General features: G+C 39.5%; 2 protein-coding genes across 4 annotated transcripts in view; one reads left to right on the forward strand and one right to left on the reverse strand.

The window, feature by feature from the left end:
* Positions 1-106: 106 nt before the first annotated feature.
* LOC133002982 (interleukin-31 receptor subunit alpha) lies at positions 107-7,515 on the reverse strand. Its single transcript, XM_061072605.1, has 16 exons — positions 7,446-7,515; positions 7,008-7,055; positions 6,717-6,773; positions 6,484-6,601; positions 6,231-6,376; positions 5,994-6,130; positions 4,034-4,175; positions 3,748-3,836; positions 3,225-3,432; positions 2,910-3,095; positions 1,986-2,120; positions 1,619-1,777; positions 948-1,094; positions 737-824; positions 550-622; positions 107-454 (listed from the first exon to the last, which is right to left on the reverse strand). The coding sequence occupies exons 1-16, from the start codon at positions 7,513-7,515 to the stop codon at positions 107-109; spliced, it is 2,151 nt and encodes a 716-aa protein (XP_060928588.1).
* Positions 7,516-17,103: 9,588 nt separating this feature from the next.
* mast4 (microtubule associated serine/threonine kinase family member 4) overlaps positions 17,104-19,786 on the forward strand; it is a 91,941-nt gene continuing 89,258 nt past the window's right edge. For all 3 annotated transcript variants that reach the window (XM_061081767.1, XM_061081781.1, XM_061081773.1), the window contains exon 1: positions 17,104-17,557. In XM_061081767.1, coding sequence (XP_060937750.1) covers positions 17,309-17,557 — 249 coding nt within the window. In that variant the 5' untranslated portion in view covers positions 17,104-17,308. The remainder of the gene's footprint in view (positions 17,558-19,786) is intronic.

Here is a 19,786-nt window from a genome sequence, read left to right on the forward strand (position 1 = left end):
TTATAGGTTATCTACAACTCATTGAATCCAAGCTGTAGACTTGCGACATTCATTGACGATAGAAAATCGTTGGAACTTAATTGTCCAACATGGTCCAATGTTAACCTCAATACGTGTCCTGTGGATCTGTCTCTGGGTTTGCTGTGCTGCCCTGAGGCATCTGCTGCTGGAACATCTCCATTGTTGTGTAGTCACTTGAAAAGGCACAAGGGGAACTGTGGAAGTTGTCTGCAGTGTGGTCGGGTTCGATATCTCCAGCTGGATGCTCTTCGATGTCACTTTGGACCCAGGTACAAGTCATTTCTGGTGAGTGTCCCTCCTCCTCCTCCTCGTCGTGGAGGAGCACAAACACTGATGCTAATGTGTTGGGAGGGACCAAAGCTTCCTTCTCTACTATCTGAAGACTGTCTGTGGATTCTTCTACGTTCAGGTGTTTGAGGGAGTCCAGGAGTTCCTGATTGAACAAAAATACAATCCACCAGTAAACAATCCTTAATAAACTGGTTTATAACTGGTGATACATTGTCTCGTAACAGCACAGAGGCTTACCAGTTTTGCTATTTTCTGCATTGCATTGCTGTTCAAAGGGTTCGGTATGCTGGGCCACAGGATGACTTTAGCTCTGGATAAAGTAGATATGGGAGGTAGAGAGTCACAGAGTAGTTTTAAAGTAGATTGGGACGTGCCAATGTAAAGAGTTTCTGAGTTTGTGCCGATTTTGAGATGTTTAATGTACCTCTTTATTATTATTGATGCAAAAAACAGCACAGCGGCCACAACAGCAATAGGAATGATATAACCATTGATGTAATAATGAAAATATCCTGTGGAAAGAAAAACATGGCGGAAGTTACACTATTAGTAAAGACGTGGCTCTGGAATGTGATGCAGATCTGAAAATCTGAAATGTGATTTAAAAAGTTGAGAATTTGAAGGATCTATATGACCTTGGTGCATCTTGGTTTTAAAGATGGACGCTGTGCTTCGTACTCCTGCTCCTGCCTCGGTGAAGCCTGAGATCTGGACCTGGTAGGCTGTGCCTCCTTCCAGATCCACAAGTTCACAGGTGTCAGACTGTGGATCCACTGTGATATCTGCAAAGAGGGACAGTTTTTAATACGTTGATAATAAATTTTGATCTTGTCGACTTTCTCTTTCAGTATATCAACATCATGCCTCAGCACCAATGGCAGCCAGTGGCCAAAGGCACGTTTTCGGATTGTCCAGTTGTCCTGTTCCTGTTAACACAATATCTCGAGATCGCCTTGGGGGGAAATTCTTCAAATTTGGCTCAAATATTCACTTAGACTCACTGATTGATTGGTTCGATTTTGGTGATTAAAGATCAAGATCACGGTGGCTTCACCCACCATGTTTCTGGCCTCTTTAACATGTGGTATCTCAAGTCTACCTTTTCAGAAGTTTCATCAAATTTTGATCAGCTTTCACTTGGACTCAAAGATGAAGTGATTAGATTTCAGTGGTCAAAGGTCACAGTGTATGAAGACTGAATCAGCACTGTAATCATGTGATTAGAGGCTTGTGTTACGGGAAGCAATCCATATATTGTCCTGTGTATTTATTGTATTTGGGTTAGTTTGAGGTGTATGTGACTCACTTCTCTCTGTACTCGTCCCCTGGTGGTGGTACTCCATGTAGTGGATCCTGTAACCCAGCAGGAAGCCTCTGATGTCGTCCTCCGGGATGGACGACCACTGCAGCACCACTGAATTCCTCGTCATGTTGCAGATGCTGATGTTGGGAGCTCTGACGGGAGCTTTGCAGCCACAATGTCAAACAGTCAGACTTTTTTGTCATGGACTGGATAAGAAGAAACTCACAGCATTGGCCTTTTTAGATATGACCCTATTAGATTGTCACAACAATCGTGTAGAGACATTCATTGGAGCCTTATGACTTACTCTTTTATACTTTATACAGTTAAACACAGAGCGAGTGTAAAGAGAAGAGAGACTGTGTCTTACATCCTTGGATGGAGTAGAACTGTGTCGTCCCGTAGGTGCTCTCACTGCTGTTGATGTACTTGATGTTGCAAGTGACCTTGTTTGGTCGTGTGTGCAGCGTGAGGCTGTATCTCTTGTAAGGCTCCAGGGGCTCTGCTGATTTAAATGAAAGCAAAGGAATGAGCTCAGAGAAATACAAACTTAATACGTTGAATCACATACCAAAATCCGCTCTGCCTCATGGTATATTATATATTTTATCATATGATATGTTCCTCTCCATTTGTTTGTCTGTTGGTTTGCAGGATGACGCAAAAACTAGTAGACAGATTAGCACCAAACTTGATGGAAGGATTTGGAATGGGTCAGATAAGAACCCATTGCATTTTGCCGTTGGTGGAGTTTTTTTCCCCCCAACTTTCTTTAACATTGTGAGATGTGAAGGTGTTTTTAAAAATAATTTTTGATTACTCAGAGAGTTGCATGTGAATCTAATTTGGAGCTTATCGATGAGAGTGTGCAATTTAGTGGGGATCCAACTAAAAATCTGCGTCTAGTGGATTTAAATGTGGCTTCATTGGGGTGCAGGCGTTTTCAGTCGGCACGTAGTAATGGATTTGGATAGAAACCTGTAACTACATGAGAAATGTAATAGAGCAAGTCGCATGCTTATACAGATTGTATCTGCCAAGCATTCACTGACAATGGATGACAACTGACAACATCCACTCCTGAAATCCAGTAGTTGAAAAAAGACAAGAGAGATTTTAAGCCAGAGGCGATTAACTTAACCAAAGTGATCTTATTTCACCGCCTTCATTTGAAAAAAGAAAACAGCACTTAACATAATCAATCCTGCAACCACGTTTTGGTTAAATACCTGGTAATACAAATGAGTCACATGCAAATCAGAGCTGACCAAAACATGTCAATATATGCACAGACCTTTTAAAGGAGATAAGGTCTTCCAGTTGTTTTCGTTCTGATAAAAGGACTTGGACGCTCTTTGATGTCTCTTTCTCATCCACTCAGCAGAGAAGCACACGTAGGTTTTGATGAGATCGTCTTTCCAGGAAACAGTAAAAGATATGTTGCTGTGGACGGTCACGTTCAGCTTCCCCTCTTCAATACCTGCTGATGCAAACGTTTGATCACTTTCAATCTAATCTTATAGTCACAGGCCGTGTGTGTTGATGGTGGTGACATTTGATTGTATTTCTTTTGAAAAGGCCGAGCTGTGTTGAAAGTGAGCATACTCACTGTGCACGTCCTCTCGCTGAGGTATCGTGTGGCTCACTGCTGGGGAGATGCTGGCGTTGTTCACAGCACTGATGTTGAGATGATAAGAGGAGAAGGAGAGAATCAGTCTGATCTCAGGCCGAGTCGTTGTCATCCGCTCACACGGAGGCTCTCCTGACGCTTTAGCAACGGTCACAAGGTAGCTGTCATACGACTCTGTGGCAGGAAACTAAGAAACAGGCTCCTTTTGTTATCAAGCTCACATCAGTACAAACACATGTGCAATGCCTTTATGTGCAAACACATAAAGGCATTGTATTCACTTGAGAGGAGAGAAAACTCTGCCATGATTTTCTTAATTTAAAAGATAACTTTGTGTTTTCATGAAGAAAATCTTTGATTGTTTGTCTGAATCAAAAGAAATATAAAATATTATTATCATATTAAATTGTCACTATCATGAATTCAGATTTTTGGTGGATATTATTCCCTTTATATTTGTGAATGTGCGAAAATGAAGGGAGATATTTATTCTAAAAATTACCTTCCAGTGCAGAGAGAGCAGCCTGCTGCCTGTTCTCTCTGCGATGTCACTGTCTTCAAGGTTGACGATGGCAGGCTGTGCTGTCAGCTCTGAAAGAGGATGTTGAGTTATCACAAAATAAGGAACTATATTTCAGAGTATTGTCTATAGTGGAGTAAAAAACTATTTAAAAACAAAATTCTGTTGTCAACTGCTTCTTATTTTTTCATCATGATTTATCAAAATTAACAGAGTGGACAGAAATCATTTCTTTTTGATTGAAATAATAGAGTTGAAACAAACTGACCTGATGGGACAGTGTAGGTCTCACTCCATGGGCACTGGGAGCATTGCTCAGTAGTGACACATTGTATTTGTACAGTGTAGAACGCAGAAGAGTTTAGATTCTCCACTGTGCATCCACTTTTGTTTTGGGATTGAACCGGTGGCTGTGTAAAAAAAAAAAGAAATCAACGAATGACAGAAGAATACACTTCCTTTTTCTTAGAACCAAATATTTCATTCTTAGTCATTGTTTTCACCCTAACCTGATTTCCCCAAATTACCCTGATCAAGAGTTTGCCTGGTTCACATGGCATGAGTGCAAGGCTGGCTTCACAAGGGTCCTCCCCTTGGTGGTAAGGGTACAAACCCTGGAGGCCTACTCAGCCGTTACAGCATTTCTAACCAGAGAGCAGGTATTACCATCTTAACAGAGCACCCCATGCACAGCCGGTCTTTTCAAAGGAGACATATTCTGCTCATATTCATATTCATGATTTTAATTTGTGTTATTAATTGTAAGGGTTTACCTGCTTAAATGTTCAACTACTTGTTTTTTGTTCCTGTCTCCTTAACGCCCCCTGCCTATTAATATCAGTCTGCTCTGATTGGTCGGCCGGCCCACTCTTCTGGGATTGGTCAACGGTTTCCAGCGCGTGTACTGCTCTCGCTCTACATTGTGTTTTCTGTGGGGTGAAGGGAGCTCTGTTTAACATGAATATTGTGCTTTTTAACGATGCAGAACTTAAACATTCACGTAAAACCTAGAACACACTAGAGGAAAGTGGAAAGCTAAAACTGAAAAAGCACAATATGTCTCCTTTAAAATCCCTCTTTCACATGTTCCAAATTATTTTGGGAACAGGGGCAGTTATCTCAAATGATGCTGATTTATGTTTATTGATGCTGATAAAACCAGCTCGGCCAAATTGACATAGTCACAGTCAGCAGATCTGGGTTTACAGCTATGCTTCGTTAGGGCATGGGTATCTGGAGGTTTCTGTTTTGGAAGTAGAAACTTTTTCAGATCCGGCTTTGCTAAGTAAAGAGGTCTGCAGCCTTCTCTGTAAATCCAGGAGCCATCATCTGTGACATTTTGAAACTTTACAACTTTACAAGATCCCACATTGTCACCTTTACACAACATGAAGTCATGATCCCCACAAGATGTATCCAAATTAATTCCCTGCAGCGCTTCCAGCAGGTAAACATTTCACTGATCCTGGTGAATATCTTTGGAAGGTTTGTTTGGACAATCATGCTTCCTTATGATTTCCCCTCAAGTCTTTTGAAATGTCATCCTCATGATGAAATTAGGGTAAAAAGCATATTGGATGCACTGCCATGAAATTTGACATCAGGACGATGGCAAAATGACAAACAACACGCTATATTGTTTGTGTATCAAGCAATTAAAAGATTAAAAGAAAGACAAAATAAAGGTTCAGTGTGTAGAATTTGCATGTTGCAGCTGAATAGCTCTCACCTCACCCCACTTCCAAACATGAGGGAGAAGCTGTGGAAGCCTTCAGTCGTTATAAAAACTCGAAAGGTGTTTAGTTTGTCCAGTTAGGACAATTGTAAAAAACATGGTGGTCTCCGTAGAGAGGACCCGCTCCACTAAATATATACTATTTAAATATAGGGCCCACCCTTGGGTAAAGAAAACAACAATTCATACAATTTAGATTAAACACACTATAGAAACAACATCACTAGGATTATTTTATATTGAGTCTCAGCCAATAGATCTCTTTCACCTAAGTATGACACACTGGACCTTTACAAAAATGAAATCTTAAAATTAGTTAAATTCCTTTGTAATTTATTATATATTTATAAGGTGCACAGTACTGGAATGCAACATCCCCCTGTGAGTGTCAACAGTTACACAGTCCAGCAGTTAATCCACATAAAGTTACAAGTTAACTTCTATTTCTTCTCCACAATGAAGTTTTTTGTGTTAACAGGTTTTGAATACTGACCTCGATCCATAACAGGCTTCCCAGCACCTTATACCTCACAGAGTAATTCTTTACGGCATCCTGTTGCCAGCTCACATTCACATGTAGATTTCCAAGCCGGCGGCGGAAGGACACTTCATATGGAGGATCACATCTCACTGAAATACAAAAAAAATCATCTGTGTTAAGATCTGTTAAAGAGTTATAAAAAATATATATATATATATAAATAATAAGCAATGTGATCATGGGACTCACACAGGCTACTCGGTGAACCGCTGAAAACTGACTTTGTGCATTTCTCTGACTCGCCATTTTCAAAAACGGTGACAGTCATGTTCAGTTTTTTAAATACCGTGATGGTTATAGAGGATTCGGTGATGTTGCAATATTCCTTTTTTTTTCTAGGAGGAGAAATAGTTAGAAATGAGATGATTGCCTTAAAAGAATCATTACAAATGTGTTAAATATTTGTGTTATCTCTCGTATTTATGAGCTAAAGAAAACTTACTTCTGTATCAGCAAGAGTGTATATATCTTCTCTGATGTGTGGTTTCCAGGTTTCCACACACACTCTTTCATACCACGATTCTTAAATCTACCAAAACAATCTAAATCATGGACTCCGTCTGAAAGAGAAGCAGCAAAACAGTAATAATTAAGATAAAATAAAACCTTTTGTCCTGAAAAATGTCTTTAATGTTTAGTTTAGGCTGATGACTCAACCTGCGATGGATCAGATACCTGGGTGAAGCCGACAGTGTTGATATTTGGAAGTTTCATTCTTCGACTTGCACCTCACTGAAACATCATTTGAAAATGTTGTGAAACTAGATCAATAATCTCAGATATTGTTGAGTCATTTTTACAAGAATTTGTTATCTCACAGTAAAACAAACGACAGATTATTCTTTTCTGAGAAGAGGCACTTTGTAATTATCTTTTTAAAATAATGTGATTCTTTGAGAAAATTAAATTTGCGTAGCTGACTGATATCATAACTGATGATAGAGATGTTGCGATAAAAAAACTAACCGTAAGATGCTTGAACATGAGAGGAGAGAAAATAAGCAAGAATCAGACCTAGAGGGTGAACAACAATGGACAGTAGATTTAACCCGTTAATTGGCAGACATTTATTAATTACAAAAAAGAAATAAAGAAAATGCAAAATCCAGAGTTATGTAACAGCTTACTTACCAAGGATGAAAAGATGTGGATGACACGAAGAACATCTCGATTCTAAAAGATCTGACTGAAATCTACGAGCGAACATGTTTCACAGGACCGACTGTAAGAGTAAAACCAAGAGAGAGCGTGTGAGACGGTCTCATACCAACAACGTGCTGCCACTAACACTCATGATGCCCACAGACGAGTGAGAGCGAGGAGGAAATGTTTTTGAGGAGTTGTACGCTCACTGTAGAGGGGCGGGGGCGAGTTTTCACACGGTTCATATAGGAGTGACTTTACTGTAGGTTCCCTGGAGTTTGAACTTCTTCTTTCCACAAATAGAGCTGCTGTGCACATGAAGCGTGAGCATTTCACATCACAAGTTCACTCCGACAAGTTAGACGTGTTGTATAAACCAGGGGAAATGACTGTCAAGTATCAGAGCAGTGGATTGTCTCAATGAATTATTTCCCCTGAGATTCTCTGTGACTCTGAACGTTTTCGAGCCTTTTTTGCTTTCAAAGAACTGAACTGAGTGACAAATTGCACTACTCTCTCTGACAGGCATGATTGGCAAATGTTTCACTTTGAATCAGGGGAGGAGTCGTTTTATTTAAGAGAACAGATTTGCCTTTTCTTCCGTTTCTGTGGCTGAAATAGCTGTAATGAGTAGTGTGAGAATCAGTTGTCAGAGTTTTCCTGTGCGCCGAGAATAGTCACACTTATTTTAAAAGTAAGTGGACATGGAGTACACATAAATATAGGTAATACTGAATTGCATGAACATTTATAAATTATTTGTATATCTTGTATTGTCAAGTAACTCTATTTTCAGCCAAATTCTGTTATAAGAAATTTGAGTAAATTTTTTTGAAAAAGCCAAAGCAATCAAAACCAGAATGGAAGAATTGGTAGAGTAAAAATATGATGTTATGTACATGTAAACAAAAGTATAGTTTTGTCTCTGAAAACATAATAAAGAATGGAAGTAAGGAGCATGTGCCTGGACCTGACAGTTCCCTTAAACTCAATCAAGCTGCACCAAATCACACACGCTCATGAATATCAGTCCCGTAAATGTGCCCGATTTCTTTTCATCAAGATCCATGAATGATTCCCTGGAAATTGATGAAACGTGATGGGTTCTTTCCTGACCCATATCACATCCTTCCCATCAACGTTTTATGTGGACCTGTCTGGCAGCTTTTGCATTAACCTGCTAACTGGCAAACTAACTAGCAAACAAATGGACAGGGGTGAAAACATAACCTCCTCGGTGGAGACCAAAACTTTTCTTGTATTTTGTTTGGATAAAAATCTGTATGGAATAAACGTTTATACTCATATTAAATAAATTACAGAACATTTTACTAGCATCTATGAAAATGCATATATGCCAGACTTTTTTTAGTGGATGAGTAGTTAAAATAAATTATGTTCCAGACAAACCAGGTAAGGAGAAATCTGATTTTTGTGTATGAATCATCAATCATAGGTGAGACTGACACATTGAGAGGTTCCCTGACTTTACCTGGTTTCATAAAACATGAAATATGATTGAAGGCTGAAAATGATAAGTGATTGTATACATTTTTGATCAAATTTGTAAAGTGAAGATCAGCTATTAATAACATAGACTTAGTTGCTGTGTAGTTGGTTAATCTAAAAGTCCTTAAAAACCCAGTGGGTCAGTTTAGTTTAGTTTAGGATAACTCTGAAGTTCCCTGTTTTACATGAGCTTCAACTAATGATCTTGAATTTAAGAGTCGCGTCTCGTCAATCGATCTCCTTCCCCCCAACCACAACCCTCACCCGAACCCCAACCCCAACCCTAACCCTGACGATACATCCATGCATGAGTGCAGGATTTCTGCACTTTTAAGACCATAGAGACTCAAATTTAAGACCTGTGTAAGTTTGGTGGATATTAAAGAATATCAGAGTCCCATAATAACTTTCCATAACGTAAGATAAAGTAGTTTAGCTCAGAGAATAACCCTGAGAAGGTCCCATTCTTGCAAACTACCGACAGACAGTAGGTATCCATATTCTTTTCCACAGCCAAGCCGAGTCTATTGAGCTCAATTCTGTCCTATGTGTTTGTAGTTCTATGTTTGTCTTGTTTGTAGTTTGATTACAGCATGCTAAAATCTGTATTATTAAAGGAACTGCAACAAACTAAGCATGTCGCAAAAAACAATTATCTTTGAAAAACTTATTTTGAACTAGTATTATTATGTTGAGATACAATTAAGACCTAAACACATTATAGAAGCAGGCTGCACCTGGTGCTTGGAAAAGGAGGTCTTAGAAAAGTGTCACCAAACACAGTAAGAACTACAACAAGTGACCTACAAGTGCACATGCTGTCATGTGTGTTTTTAGAAGGAGAATCAAAGACAGAGACACACACATGTACATTTTACTGCATGTTCCTTCTTCAGTGCTGAGAAGCAAACACAGGAAGTTCAGTTCACACTTCACCGACTTCAGATAGCTGGCCAATAGAATGTCATCAACGCTGTTTTATCAGGAGCTTCATCTTTTACACTGTTTTCGAGCACGTTGCCAGCTGTGGAGCAAAGTTTGAAGCTTGCACAAGCTTCGTCTTTTCAGGTTTTCTGCCAACGTTTTTAATTTAGGTTTAAGAAGTCGTCTGATTAGACACAAGGCAGAAGAAGACGACATTTCTTTTCTCAGAAACACTGATCTAGACGTGCTCGTAAACAGATTAGAGGAACTGGGAGGATCTTATGGGTTCCATTAAAAGCCATGATTCAAATTAGAAAAGAACATTTAAGATCCTTAACACAGGAAATCAATTTCCGATGAATGAGTATATTTCTGCCCACTCACGTTTTGATCATGTGTAAATTTCCCCACCTTCAATTTTTCTTATCATCGCTAAGATCAGCGACGAAGTCACTCGTGGGCAATGAGAGTTGAAAGATGATGTGGGTTTTCTCTCACAGTGTTCTGCTTTGATCAGAATTTAGTTTTCTTAGTTTGATGTTTAACCAGCCTCCCTTTCTACACTGAACTGGTATTTATCATCACTGATGTGTTTACTGGAACGTGCAAGGTTCATGTTTAAGGAACACTATAAAACACTGATTGTTAATTCTTGCAACCTGAGAAAGTTGTCGGTTGTTTTTGGCGGATCAGTGGTAAAGTGGTTGGCTCACAGCAAGGTTTGGCCTCAAAATCTCAGTTTGGCCAGGGCCTGGGTGTGTGGAGTTTGTCCAAAGACATGCATACTAGGGTTTGGTTAGTTGGAGATTTAGGTGTGAACGTGTGTTTCTGTATATCAGCCCTGTGATACTCTGGTGACCAGTCCATGGTGTAACCCCTCCTCTCGCCCAACGTCAGCTGGGATTGGCTCCAGCTCCTCCGCGAACCTCAAAGGATAAGCAGCATACGAAATTAATAAAAGAAGACAGCTGAACAAATATATGAGTAAAATCATTGAAGTGAGGCGAAAATCTCATCCCTGGTGACTTCCTGTTGACCGCACTTTTTCTAACAACTTCTCAATAGTCACATGTGACCGAGACTGACGTGGATGTTGAATGGTACTGATAATGAAAACAACATACAGGATGGGGGTGGGGACTGTTTGAATTCAAACTCAACATAATCAATTATATGTGGTATAGAATAAATCAAGCCTATGAATATTTCTGTGTAATTTGTAAATAATTTTATGTTCAGTGTCTCATAGACAGTAGTTGCACACTATGTCTGCACAGAAACCTGAAAAGGATATTTTAACCTTGTGTTTGTGCCTTTGTGAATTAATTTAATTTGAGAATAATTCTTTCTTTTTTAACTCCAACTGTTTCCTTTCAAAAGGAACCACAGTCAGGTCAGGGCTCAAAAAATGTCAAGGAAAAATTCATTTTATTTTGGGTTTAACAATTTCAGGCTTGCGCATCAAAAGCAGGGGAGCCAGTTATTTCCAAACTGCTGAAGAGAGAATGCATGGTGAGTTTTATTGGTGATCTCCAGGTCAGTCCTGTCTGTAACATCTGTTCAGCAGCATCAGCAGCATACAGTGTCCTCTAGTGGAGAGTCTCTGAGTGAACACGGATATGAGACACACGAGAGAGAGAATACAGAGCAGGGTTCAACACCACAAGCAGCAACCTTTGTTTCTCATACGTTGGATATGGATAAAGTTTATGATGTTCATGAATAAATCTGAACACAAAATTAACCCATACAGACATAGTTTTTTTCTCAAAAAACACCATATGACCAAACTTTTACAGTCACAACAACCATAAACAGTTTGTGTTTGTAAATAAAAGAAAAGCTTCACAAGGCAGTAGTCAAATAATGTTGGAGTCTTCTTTATAACAGTCAAGTTCAGTTCAGTCGTCTGTTATCCCAGATTGGAAACGTGGCTTGCAGTCATGTGGACAAGATAAAAGACAATAAAGCGGTACAGTATAACATACTAAACAAAGTGCAACACCACAGGAGCACAATCTTGGTCCACTGAAGTTATTAAAATTAATAGTCTTGTTTAAAATGTGCAAATTGAGCAGGTTAATTGCACGTGGAACAAAGGAGTTTCTACTTTTATTGCACTTAACTTAACTTGAATGTCATGATATTTCACATAAAAATCTTGTGCATAATCCACTAAAACAAATTAAGGCACCCTTTGGCATCAGATTATTATGTAGATCAAGCGAGTATGAACTACTTAATTTTTTGTATGTAAAAATACATTTTGCAATTAAACTAAGACTAATTTTGCCAGAAAGATAACTTAATTTTTTTTGAGTAAAGCAGGTAAATCTAAGGTGATTCTACTTAAAAAAAAATTAACCTGACTGTTTTTCTTAAGAACAAAAAATTAAGTAGTTCATACAAAGACTAGTCTTGCTTGGTATACATAATAATCTGATGCAAAAAGTTGCAAACATTTTTTTAAGTAGATCAAACATGATATTTTTTAGCAGCGTTTTTAGAGGGTGTTCTAAATATCCGGCCTGAGGGTAGGGGGTTGGGGGGGTCTGTGTAATGCCTGTCACCTTGTCAGCCACCTTCATAATATGGCACCGCTGATTTCCTCAATATTTAAATTTAAATGCTAAGTATTAAAGACAAAGTAAGAACAGATTCTATATAATAAGGGTGTCAGTGATTTTGTTTAAACGGTATTTAATCAAAAGAAAAATAAGTATAGAAGCCACGCTACACAACATGCAGTGGTTAAGCAAGCATCATCAAATAATGATGGGACTAGATAAAAAAGTTATTACAATTTATTTTATGTGGAACATTAACATCAGTGTGCAATGAGAGTTGAGATATTTTAATCTGGACCAAAATGGTTGTACCAACAGAAAGTGCCATCTCTTGAAGCCTTGTGCAGCTAAATATAGTTAAGGACATGTAATTAAATTAATTGCACTATTTTAGATAATCTCAGTTTGTTATTGAACATTGAACACCAACATTCTTGTGCTCAGAAACCAAGATGATTGGGCGGGGGCCACATTATGTGTTCAGATCCTGACAGTAGTGTCGAGGTGCAATGTGTCCTTGTGAAGGTCGACACATTCTCTGGTGTCAACACATCAGGTTGAAAACAATAGCTCAACAAGTGACTGAGTATAATGACCCAACACTCTGCAGTCTGTTTACACTATACAGCGCAGTCTGCTATGACATTATGTGATACTGATCGTAAAGGAAGGAACCTGTTTGAGGTTCACTGCAAATGGAGCTCAGGCTGAACAGGGGAGGCCATTAGGGCAGTATGTACTGTTGACTGTAAACTTGTTCTGGACGAATATGGGTCTTTAAAGACAATTTAGACAGAGAGAGAGAGAGAGTGTCTGTGTACGTGTGTGTGTGTGTGTGTGTCTGTGTTATCTGTATGCTTTGAACGAGTGGATGCAAACGTTTGGCATAAAACATTGCTACAGATAATGCACCTCTATGGTTCCCCTGTGTATTGAGTTTCTTTTTCCAGCTGAAAAATCCATTTCCTTAGAAACATCTGTGTCAGTATTGATCAGTCCATGCATTTCGAGCAACACATCAAACCCTTCATTGTGTATTCCATTCTATCGCCCAGACTCGATTATTGTAATTTCCTTTTCACGTGTCACAGCAAATCATCTCTGGGCCTCCTCCAAATGGTCCGGCTGCAAGGCCTCTGACTGGACCCAGCAGGATGACCCACATCACAGTCACTCTATGGTGAACTCAGAATTCAGACCAGGGCTTTACCAGTTCCTACCAGTCCCTCGCTTGCAATTAAAAACCAAAGGTTATAGCACAATGGAAACCACAACTCAGACACTAGGGAATGTATTGCCTATTCACACAAAGTCTGCACTCTTTGTAGTTGCCTTCAAATAGAAGTCGTGTATAGTTATTTATTTTTTCTAATGTTTTTTTTAATGTGCAAATGCTTTGTCTGATTTTATGTTAAATTTTAAAAAACTACTTATGTGAAGCACTTTTAGTCTTGCTCTTTGAAAGGTACTATATAAAATAAACTGCGGGTGTAGTCCTGCACCAACAGAAATCAGTCATGACACATTTACTGGTATTAGGGGATCCTCCATGACTTAACTTGAGCAAATGTGTTATAAAGTATAGTATATCTGTGATAAAGAAATAAAAAAACACAGTAAAGGCATTCTCTCATGGCTGTGGTGCCTGTTCTTTCCTGTAGTTGATAGTGACAGCAGATATTGCATGTAAATACGACCTCTAGTGGGTCTATTTGGTGGGAGAGGATAATGCTATAGTGCAGCTGGCACACAGTAGCGAAGGGATGTAGTGCCTTAACAATCGATGTAGTGCCTTGCAATCAAGTTATAACAAGTACTTCTTAGACGAAAAACTGTGTAATCTGAAGGTTAACCCCCACCCACTTAATGCTAACACCTGCTATTCTGGAAATGTCTCAAATTGCAATTTTCATGGCAGATGTGGGGGAAAAAAAAACATTTCTGAGAAACAAAGACATAAATATGATCAGGCTGCATGTGAGTGGATAACCTACTGTTATTTAAAATGACTGATGTTTTCCAGAAGAGCACAGAAGACCAAACATATCATGCGACACAGACACCATCTCTTATTTGCTGGTCATCACAGGCAAAGAAAGTGGACAGACCTCATGTTCTGTTTTCTTGCTTTCACGCAATTCTACATTTCAATTTGGGGAACGGCCCATGACTCTTGTACTTCCTCTATGTGGTGTCTTTCCAGGAGCTGTCAGTGGGTCATATGCCTTAAAAGGTGCCTTAGTTGTGTAAGAGTGAAATTGTAATGAGTGGACATGGTTGTACAATAATCTTAATTTAATGCACTTTATTCTTTGCATCCACTTTAAATTGATGTACTGTTTTCAGTGTTGGCAGCTAGTTGAAAAAGCAAGAGAAGAAGAAGAGAGGATAGTGGATAGTGCTTGATTGCATTGGAAAACCTAATTTTTAGATGTATGCCTTCGCACACACACCCACATCGCTTACAGGTTTTTAAGGAGAAACAACCTGACTATGCAGAATATCCTGATGTAATCTGACTATTTTTGTAGAAACACATGTATCTGATTACCTTTCAGCTGCAGCTTCAGTGGTGGAAAACAACTAAGTACGTTAAAAGGATCAGTACGTATGATTGAGTAGCATCTAGCGTTTCTTCATGTTAAAGCAAAAGACCCTTTCTAGAGCCAGGGTTTGTCAATTTAAGGCTACTGTAGAAACGTGGCAGTTCAACATGGTCCAGAGGTAATGAAAATGCAATGATTCTTAGTTTCAGGTGAATATACACAAAAAAAAAAATCATTATGAGTATTATTTTCCATTCCTCCCATATATGCCACTAAATACTACACTGGACCTTTAAAGTCCTGTACATAAGTAAATATTGGAGTACCTTTTTCTTCATTGCATTTCTATGAAATTTATTCCACATTTATAATACAGCTATGACCTTAAATTAAAATGAACTTCACCTGAAGTTCAGTTCAGCATTAAAATGCCGCTTTACATTATAATTCATAAAGACCAATAATAAACAACGTACCATATAATAGCAATTTTGCATAATGTGAGAGTATAATTCGTTTTGAATATGCTGAAAAAACGTCTCTACTTCCACTTAAACGTCTCCACCAAAGTGTGGTTTACTTCTTGTTGCTTCATGCGGATGTTTGAGCTTCACTGGGCAGAATGATTTATGTGCAGCTTCTGACACTAGAAGCTTGTTTTCACATTAATCTGCCAGAGGCGAAAAGCCTCTCTGCAGCTCTGCACTCACATTCAATCTTATATAAAGCAGTTGCTTGTAATACCCAATATTTGCTCAGTAATAACCTTAAAAAGTAACAGGATGCAAACAGAAATATCACAAAAGCAAATAAAAAACCCTCCTGTCCCTGCTGTAAGGCCTCAACATGCTCGTCTCACACCTAGGGTATAATGAAGACCTTTAAGTGAGACAAAAAAGCAAACCCTCACACTGTTTGAGTGATGACGACTCATATCTGCTAAAACTTCTGAATATGCAGCGTTCATAAATGCGAAAACGTCCCCGCTAATGACCGAATAACCACTTCTGTTGCATGTGTTAAAATTCATGCAGAGGCGCAACTTCTTTCCAAATTGTAGTTTGACGAATCACGTTTGAACATGCTTTGGCTGCTTGTCTCTGTGGAGCACAAAAAAGGGGAGAACACACTGATCAAAATGCATCAGCTATCGCTTTATCTGCATTTATATGCAGATAGCTGCTAATAGAAAATAGACACAATGTCATCTGGACCTAAAACACCTACAAAAGCTGTTTGAGTTTGCGAAGCAAAACATTCTACTGATGTTATAAAAGACAATAGTCTGAGGATATGGTACGGCTGGTATCCATGGAGATGGAGTGCTTTACCCAGAGAACACGATCAATTTAAGACAAGTACTTCCTTAGAAGGTGAAACTGTGTAATCTGAAGGTGTCCACAACTGCTTTTCTGTGGCATGTCTTAAATTGCAGTTTTCATGGCCAGTGTTGGGGCGAAAAATATTCATGAGAAATGTCTTTTAGTGTTCTTTGTGGAGAAACTGGTGAGATAAAGGAAAACTCGTTGGGGCTATAACAGCGTACGGCTAACGAAGAATGAATTTGTTGCCAAGATATTAGTTGGCTACACCAGAGGCCCCGAAATGAGGGCATTGCCCCCAGAGGCCAATTAATTTCCGGACAGGTATCGATGGGGCTCTGGTGTTGCATTTAAACCATTTTGAGGCCATGAGTTCATTAGTTTATAGCACACATTTTGAATATGTGATTCTGAGGAAAAAAAGATGAGGTTTAGATGTTGTAATAGGGTGCTGGAATGGTTGGAGGTGGAGGGGGGGTTCTCTCTACACCCCTGCTTGTGACATCACCACTGTTGTCTGTGCACTTTCACTCCTTTGCACTGATCGTGTTCACGACAGAGGCCGGGAGTTCATTAGCTTTATAACACAGCCACTGGATATGTCATTCTGAGGAACATAGATGAGTTTTAGACATTATGATGGCACTCTGATGGGCACTCTGAGGCTGGCCCCTGGTTTTTCTCTCCACACCCCTGCTTGTAACGTCCCCACTGTTGTGCAATTTCACTTGTCACCACTGATGTGCACCACGCGGAGGGAGGGGGGGGGGGGGGGGGGGGGCGAGGAGGACTTCTAAAGATGGTGAAAACTCCTGTGGTTGGTTTTGCAGCAGCCCGGCTCTGATTGGTCCGCCCTCGCACGTTGTGGGCGTGGATTCCTGAGGCCAACGTTGTACTTGTGCGTGGAGAGCGAGGTCACAGGCAGCGTGGAGCAGCACAACACACACCCACACACACACACACACACACAGACAGTCACACACACACACAGGAGGAGGCGGCTCTGACCCTGGACTGTGAACTTATCCTGCAACAGCCTCCAGACACACAACAGACATCACAGACTTCGGTCCTCGTCGTGACGTCGTTTTTTAAATTTTTTTAATTCAAGTTGCGTCAGAGAGCAGCGTCATTTTTTTTGCAGCTCCGATGACCTCACAGGGCTGCACAGGTGTGTTGACGGGCTAATTTGAGTCGCTTCCTCATGGAGTCGTCCCGTCTCCGGAGCTGCTGCTGTTAGCTGAGCGACAACAGTCATGGAGCTCGACCGCGTTTCTCCGGCTGGAAGCGGCGGGAGTCTGTCGTCCTCCTCCTCCGGGTCGCACACCTTGTCCGAGGGAGAAGAAGAGACAGCTGCCCGCCGCGGACTGGCTCCTGGAGCCGGAGAGGAGAGCCACAGCTCGGACACGGACAGTGTCAACGAGGCGGAGGACGATGCAAACGCACGGCGAGAGGAGGAGGCGGCGGCGGCGGCAGGGGAGGAAGAGCGTGAGGAGGACGAGAAGGTAAACACACAGATACCTTGTGACTTAAACCAGTGAGGATGCGAACATGGGCGGAATAGAACCGAGTCAAATGAAATGTGTCTCAGTCATCCCTTGAAAACCATTAGTCACCAGGCAGAGGACTTGTGAAAGCAGTGAACTGACTGACTTTGACTTGACTTTAGAGACAAGTTCTCAACAACATCCGGCTCCAGCTTGACTCATTATGTGATGAAGTCAGTGACTAATACTAGGCTACGGTACAAGTTTAATTTCCTGGAATCATCCAAGTGGGATTAAAGAAACTAAGCATACATGAAGTAACATAACACAAACAAACAGCACCATTGGTTATAAACAAAGGTTCACAAAATTACAAACTGAAAGTGATAGAGTGTACTACGTGTACTATGTATTAAAAAAAAAATGATATGTGACATTTTAAGATTTTCGCTGCTTTTATAAAAGCTAGATCATGTAAAGGCTGGGCAATAGGATGGCAATCTGTAGAGCACAGGCCCCTTTGAATCAGATCCATATTTTTCTTGGATCTGCACCAAATTGCTCTCACTCATAAATATCAGTAGCCCAAGAAAATAAATAATCTTGCATCAAGATCTCTAAATTTTTCTCTGAGAAATCAATGCAAATATGCCGTCTCCCAACATTGAAGAAATTGAATAAAATAATCTGCCACTAAAGGATTTTTAACCCTTCTTCCATGACCCATACCCCATCTTGCCATGTTTCTGAGGAATCTATCCACTGCTTTTCTGTAATTGCTTAAAAACAAACAAATAGACAGAGGTGAAACTATCTCCTAGGTGGAGGCAATCATTTTAACAATATAATTAATCAATAGCAATATAACAAAGGCTCAATGTATAAATGTTGTGTGAAAGCACAGGGAGGAGGTATAACACGATAGATCTACCTCAGATTTGTAAAATGTTTTGCTCTTTGTCAAGTGTTTGTCATTCTCAGTTCATAAATAAGAGTTAAAAACCACAACCATCACGCAGGAGCAAAAAACTGTCTTTAAACCTAGAAGGAATACTAATGAAATGTATGGTGATAATTATAGATATAGACTGATGTGAAAATTTAGATTTTGATGTAATTTAGGCCATATTGTGCACCCCTAGATAATTTTGTAATATAGGACTCTGTTTTTCTTTTAGAGGAAAACAAAGAGTGTTAAAGGTAAATCTATATATAGATCCTGTCCTGACAAATGATGCACAACATTTTTTTTTCGGATTCTCATCTATAATTTGTGAAACCAAACAATACATCTTTTAAGTAAATATGAAGCATTATGGATAAAGTCCAAAATTACATGACAGATGCAGTACATTGTACAAGTATAGTTTATGCTGTGTACTCCACTGACTTCATCCGTCATCTACTTCTGAGTCTTGCAGTGAGCAGCTGTATTGCCTTCTGTTTTAACTTTAAATCCTGTCTTATGCATGATCGCTTGTCATTTCACCAGCTTACCTTAGCTTCAGGTAGTGTTTCTTATGTATAAGCAATAAATCCAGAAGGTCATTCATTGTCGAAACACTTTTGGTCTGCACTGTCACAGATTTTAATGAAATTTGGCAATTCAACTTAAGAAGCAGGACAACAACCATATTTAAAAACCAGTTAGAATATATTTTTATTTGTAAAGGATTTCAGCATAGCATGAAGTTAAATGACCTGGGGTTACAAAGATTGCTGTCAATCAGAAAGTTGATGCCTAGCTCTGTGACTAATGTAATGATACAACATTGGAGGAACATGCTGGGATCAACCTGATCTTTTAGAGGAAAGTGCAGTTGTGTTTATCCTGGAAACAGAAGTAATATCTCAGCCATTTAATTTAGATAACACTACATGGATATTTAATTCTTTTATATAACACTTGCATACTGCCTTTGACTAGCTTGCATGACAACATTTTAAACTGGTGCATGCAAGGGTGTGTTACAGATCTCCAGACCTACAAATTAGTTTAATCATACAGCATGACTTCAGGCTGTAGGTGTGTTTGTTTGTCAGCTTCTGTGATGTCTAATATGAGCAATGGGGAAAATACAGAAAATTATGCAACATTATCCATGCAATGCATCAAAATGGTACAGCAACAAAAGCTGATCAATCACTACTTTTTTGTTTGATCTATGCCCACATCATGAAATATAGAATTTGCTGTGTCCTGGAAGTTGAAAATACACAAAACTGCAGATCAGGCCCAAATTGTAT

The sequence above is a fragment of the Limanda limanda genome, chromosome 1 (assembly GCF_963576545.1).
Source record: "Limanda limanda chromosome 1, fLimLim1.1, whole genome shotgun sequence".
Lineage (NCBI taxonomy): Eukaryota > Metazoa > Chordata > Actinopteri > Pleuronectiformes > Pleuronectidae > Limanda > Limanda limanda.

Bases quoted from the DNA above. Each gene is read 5' to 3' on its own strand.
- LOC133002982 (XM_061072605.1), bottom strand. From the start codon at position 7,515: ATGCTCACGCTTCATGTGCACAGCAGCTCTATTTGTGGAAAGAAGAAG. The intron at 3,837-4,033 runs GTCAGTTTGTTT...ATCCTCTTTCAG, and splicing joins GACCTACACTGTCCCATCAG to AGCTGACAGCACAGCCTGCC. The intron at 2,121-2,909 runs GTCTGTGCATAT...CATTTAAATCAG, and splicing joins GACCTTATCTCCTTTAAAAG to CAGAGCCCCTGGAGCCTTAC.